General features: G+C 40.3%; 1 protein-coding gene across 1 annotated transcript in view; it reads left to right on the top strand.

The window, feature by feature from the left end:
* MROH2B (maestro heat-like repeat family member 2B) overlaps nt 1-5,227 on the top strand; it is a 117,280-nt gene that overhangs the window by 59,897 nt on the left and 52,156 nt on the right. Inside the window, exons 15-19 of the mRNA XM_006875399.1 lie at nt 433-568; nt 664-759; nt 1,002-1,091; nt 1,470-1,590; nt 4,692-4,789. Of these exons, the coding sequence (XP_006875461.1) occupies nt 433-568; nt 664-759; nt 1,002-1,091; nt 1,470-1,590; nt 4,692-4,789 (541 nt within the window). The remainder of the gene's footprint in view (nt 1-432; nt 569-663; nt 760-1,001; nt 1,092-1,469; nt 1,591-4,691; nt 4,790-5,227) is intronic.

Raw genomic sequence — 5,227 nt, 5'->3', positions numbered from 1 at the left:
GTACTTAACAACAACAAACAACAACAACAGTGTGGCACTGTAGAACCAGCACTGGATGGCAAACCAAAAGGTCAGTGGTTCAAGCCCACCAGTTGCTTCTTGAAAACCCTATAACGTGTCACTATGAGTCGGAACTGACTCAACAGCACTTGACAACAATAACAATGTTATTACAGATCATATATTAAAATGTTAAGTAATACAAAAGGAGTGACGATTTGTATATCACTCTAATCAACAAAATATGATGCATAATCACAATGCCCACAAATGTAGTTTGGTCCTGTGTTCCCAACCTTTCATTGAAAATCCCGACATCACAGAAAGTAACTTCTAACCCTTCAGAAGTGATTAGCAGTGGTGGGGCTCTCTGCTTGATGATGTCTCATGCACTGTCATAGTATCCACTTCTCCATATGGTTCTCATTTCAGTAAACTGAAACCTCAGCTCTCCCTAAAAGACAATCTCAATATTCTTGAAGAGAATATTCGAAGGCTGCTGCCCCTTCCACCTCTGGAAAAGCTAAAAAATGAGGGCCAGACCGACAAAGACAAGGAGCACATTAAAGTAGGTGGGATGAGACCTGAGCTATACCATAAACGGCAGTGGGACTTGACCTTTTCACAGCAGTTTGTGCCTCACACACTCATGCTTGTTTTTAGTTTCTTTATGAACGATCCATGGATGCACTGGGCAAGCTTCTGAAGACCATGATATGGGATAATGTGACTGAGGAGGAATGCCAAGAAATGTTTAATGTGAGAAAGGCTCCCATAGTCCCTACTCTATCTTCCATCATGCCCCCCAAACTTGACCTCATCCTCTTACTGAGACATGTTCAACTTGACCCTCTTAACCCAACATAGAGGAACAATCTACTTAAACATTGTTTGTGAGGCAGTGAGTACCATGTAAAGAAAAGAAAGAGTGAGAGTGTGTGAGACAGAATGAAACCAAATAAAGAATACCAAGAAAAGGTTGTTGATTCTTTGACCAACAGCTTCTCCGAATGTGGCTTGTTTCACAAAGAGAGTGGGAAAGAGAAAGAGCCTTTCAGATCATGGCAACGGTGCTGACAAATGATGTTCAGGTAAGTAACTCCCTAAAATGAGGAAATTCCATCTCAGGAAGCTGACTATCTGAGGCCTCTGGAAAGTCCAAACTCCTTCTACAAGACAAGTGTTTAGTCCCTGAATGAACTACTTTTTAGAGGACCCCCAAGAGGTGTCTTCTAACTCAAGTTGAGCACGCACACCAGAAATAAGTCATTTGATTGTTTTTACAGTCTGGCTTGTTTACTTTTACATTGCCATGAAGGAGTCAGACCTTTTTAGAGGAAATCTCAAGATTTATTTTCATTCCAAGGTACCTGCAAAGAGAAAATAAGAGGTTTAATATCTGGTGTTGGGAATATCCTGGGATAGCATCAGGTCACCACCTCACATTGGGTGCCCCCTTTGTCCTGCAGGCTCCGGAGAACTTTAAAATCGGCTCTCTTCTTGGGCTTCTGGCTCCACACTCCTGTGACACCCTGCCCACCATCCGCCAGGCAGCTGCTAGCTCAGCAATTGGTCTGTTCTGCATTAAAGGTGAAAGAATGATGGAAAAGCCAGAAATTAATGGAAGATATCAATTTTAGGATTTTGTTCTCAGTTTATTAGTTTAGTCCTTGTGTATCTATGTCTCTGTATATATATTCCTCTCTCACTCTCTCCGTCTCTTTTTCCCCCAGTAGAGCAGTTTTTGAGTTCTAATGCTCCAGTATGTCATGAATTCCTGCATAGTGCAAATGGTTAAGAATTCAATTGCTAGCCAAAAGGCTGACAGTTCAAACCCACCCAGAGAAGACTTTGATTTTGTTTTTTGTTTTTTTTAATAAAGATAATCACACTGAAGCATTGTATAGATCCATTTTTTATGTTGTTAAGGGCTCTAGAGTCGATTCAGACTCATAATGACCCCCTATAGGGTTTCCAAGGAGCAGCTGGTGGGTTTCAACTGACAACCTTGTTCAGTCTAGTACAGATCCTGCAGCACCACACCAGAAGTCCATTCGAGTAGAGAAAATGTTTGTTGTAGTTGTTGTTGTTAAGTGCCCGCAAGTAAGTTTCAATTCATAGTGACCCTGAACAGGGTTTCCAAATAGCAGTTAGTGAGTGTGAACCACCAACCTTGTGGTTCAAACTGACTTGGCTATCGAGTGTTTATTTACAGCACCACACTGAGTCTCCAATTTAAGTTGCTGAGCAATTGAGCATATTAGCAACACTTTCTCTATCACATGATTTTCTTCTGTAGAAAATTGCTCTAGTATTATGGTGCAAAATGACTTTCAAAGTTCTCAAAAGGAAGTAACTTTGTATAGTCCTGGTATGGCACTATACGATAAACACTGGTCTGGTACCCACAAAATGAGTGGTTCAAACCCACCAGCCACTCTTAGGAAAACCTATACAGGGTCACTGTGAGTTGGAACTGACTTGACAGCACTCAACAAGAAGTGACTTTCAAAATTCTCAAAAGGAAGTGACTTTGTGGAGAAGTGTTTCCAGCTTGAGTTATAGCTCCTCTGTCAGCTCTCCAACAAGTACACGTGGTTAACTGTTAATATCCACAAATACAAAAAATTTTAGAGTCTCAGTCTTACACTGAAATCAACAAATATGGTTTCCTGTCTCAGTTAAATCAGCTGGTCTTTCTTTCACCAAGGACAGACTGACATTGCGCATGTGCAATTCTTTGTAGACCAGGAAGGTCAGTCTAAATTCACTGCCATCTCATGCTCAGATTCCTCTCTTCATTCTTTTAGGTCCTCAGAAATTATTTATTGAGTACTTTTCTATATGTCTGGCACCTACCTGACTCTGGGGACATAAAAATATTAAAATAGTAGGATTCATAAAAGAAATTATTAAAGGCAAAGAGTAAGATTTGTTTGGGGATACCTAAGACAGGATAAGCACTGGACTGCTAACCACAAGGTAAGCTGTGCAAACCAACAGCTGCTCCTCAGAAACTCTATACAGAGTTGACTCAATGACACTTAGCAACAATCCAACAGTTGTGATGAAGTTGATTCCAATTGATCACAACCGCATGTGTGTTAGAGTAGAACAGTGCTGCATAGGATTTTCGGTGATATTTTGGAAGTAAATTACAGGATCTTTCTTCTAAGCCATCTCTGTGAGGACTCGAACCTCCAGACTTTCAGGTAGCAGCTAAGCACATGAACTGCTTGCACTACCCAGCAACTCCTTTGGTGGAGCAATCAATCCAAAAAATGTGACAGAGTCAGGGTAGGTGTGAACAGTTTTGGGGAGTTGCGGAGATAATCCAATGCTCCTTACCAAGCCAGAAAAAGTGAATGAAAGAAATACGGATGAAGACGCCATTCCAGTTAGGAAATAAGATGTGCCACAGAGATACCTTGCAGGAATAAAAGAAATTTCACTTCTATCACTGTTCTACCCATTCTTCCTTTAGTCTGCTTTTTGTCCCTGAAACTTGGACAAATTCAGTTCTTCAAACAAGAAGTTCTATCCTTCGTTATTTAAAATTTTCCATTATTAAACCAATTGTTGTTGTTAAGTGCCATTGAGTCTGTTTTGACACGTAGGAACCCTGTATAGGATTTCCGAGAAGCTGGTGAGCTTGAACTGCCAACCTTGCAGATCAAACTGACTTTTCACTCCAGCGCATTAACCCACAGAACCACACCAGGACTCCATTAAACCAACAGCTTGGTGAATCAAAGAAGACATGTGTTGACACTATACTGTTTAGTGCCGTCAAGTCAATTCTGACTCATAGTGACCCCGTATAGGGTTTTTGAAGAATAGCTGGTGGCCTTGAACTACTGACCTTGTGGTTCACAGTCCAGTGCCTCTACAGATTCACATGAGGGGGTCCATATACTAGGTACCAAGTAATTACCAATATACTAAATTAAATGCCTGTTAAGTACTCATGGTAGTGACCTAATCAGTTTTGAGAGAAGGGGTCTGAGAATACAAAGTTCACCAGTTACTTAAAGATGGAAAATTAGTGGTGCTGGGCTTTGAGCCTGCCTCCAAAATCCACATGTGTTCCATTGAGCAAGGCTGCCTCCCACAAAGTGGTTCAAGTGTTGGTTTCCACAATATTATAAAGCCAGTCAACAAACAGAAAGTTGCTGCTATTTAGATTTATAGACTGATACTAAAATCAGTTGTTGATGGAAAACTTTCTTACAAAAGTTACTTTTCTATTTCCCCAAAAGTAGCTCTTTATAAAATGGAGTTCCAACAGAGACAGAAGGATAGCAGAGTAGTTAGAGCCTGAGCTTGGATATCAGACAAACCAGAGGTCAAATTCTGACACTTCCATTTTTATCTTTTTGCATGACAACTAACAAATAACTTTACCTCTCTCAGTCTCAGCTTTCTCATCTGCAAAACAGAACCAGTGACAGGGACAGGAGTGTACCTCAGATGATTTTTATGAGTAATAAATGAGATCATTCTATGCAGAGCAGTAAACATCTTGCCAGGCATGTAGAAACATGTAGTACATTACACATTTGAAACAGCATCTCATTAGACAAACTTTGGTGTCTTTGTTAAAGGTAGCAAGTAGCACATCAAAGTACAGCCAGCCTCATCAGCCTCCACTGGGTGTTTGAACTCATATATTTCCTCTTCATTGATTTTAGGCATAAACTTGGAAATAGAACGACTTCAAGGTATGCAGGAAGGGCTGGAAAGTGATGACTTGCAGGTCCAAACCAAGATTTCTACTAAAATAGCCAAGGTAACTGATGTGGAAGACTGGTTAAGGGGTTTAGAGATGATTCTGTGTTGATTTGCAAATAAGGAAGCTATGCCCATTACAGACTAGAACATTTGTCTAACTATTTGAGCAAAAGAAAGATCTTTTATCCACTAATTTTTTTTAATTCTGTCAATACAGTTAATGATCATTCCATACTCTGGGAAACTTTGTGGGTCAAATGGCTTTGAGTGGAAAAGAAGAAACAAAGGTGTTGGAATCAATAAGAGGCATCCAAGCGGGCACTGCTAGAAACTTACCTCTCAGAGTTGTAAAACTTGGTCTATCAATTTACTCACTTATTTAATCATTCATTCATTCACCTAATATCTAGTTAGCACTTACATGCTAGGCTCAATTCTAAGCTCTAAGGATATAAGGAGTGTTGGTGTGGTGCTGTGGGTTACTGTGCCAGGCTGC

Source organism: Chrysochloris asiatica, unplaced genomic scaffold (genome assembly GCF_000296735.1).
Source record: "Chrysochloris asiatica unplaced genomic scaffold, ChrAsi1.0 scaffold00325, whole genome shotgun sequence".
Taxonomy (NCBI): domain Eukaryota; kingdom Metazoa; phylum Chordata; class Mammalia; order Afrosoricida; family Chrysochloridae; genus Chrysochloris; species Chrysochloris asiatica.
Note: the sequence above shows the minus strand (reverse complement) of the source record. Positions and strands in the feature narration are given on the sequence as shown.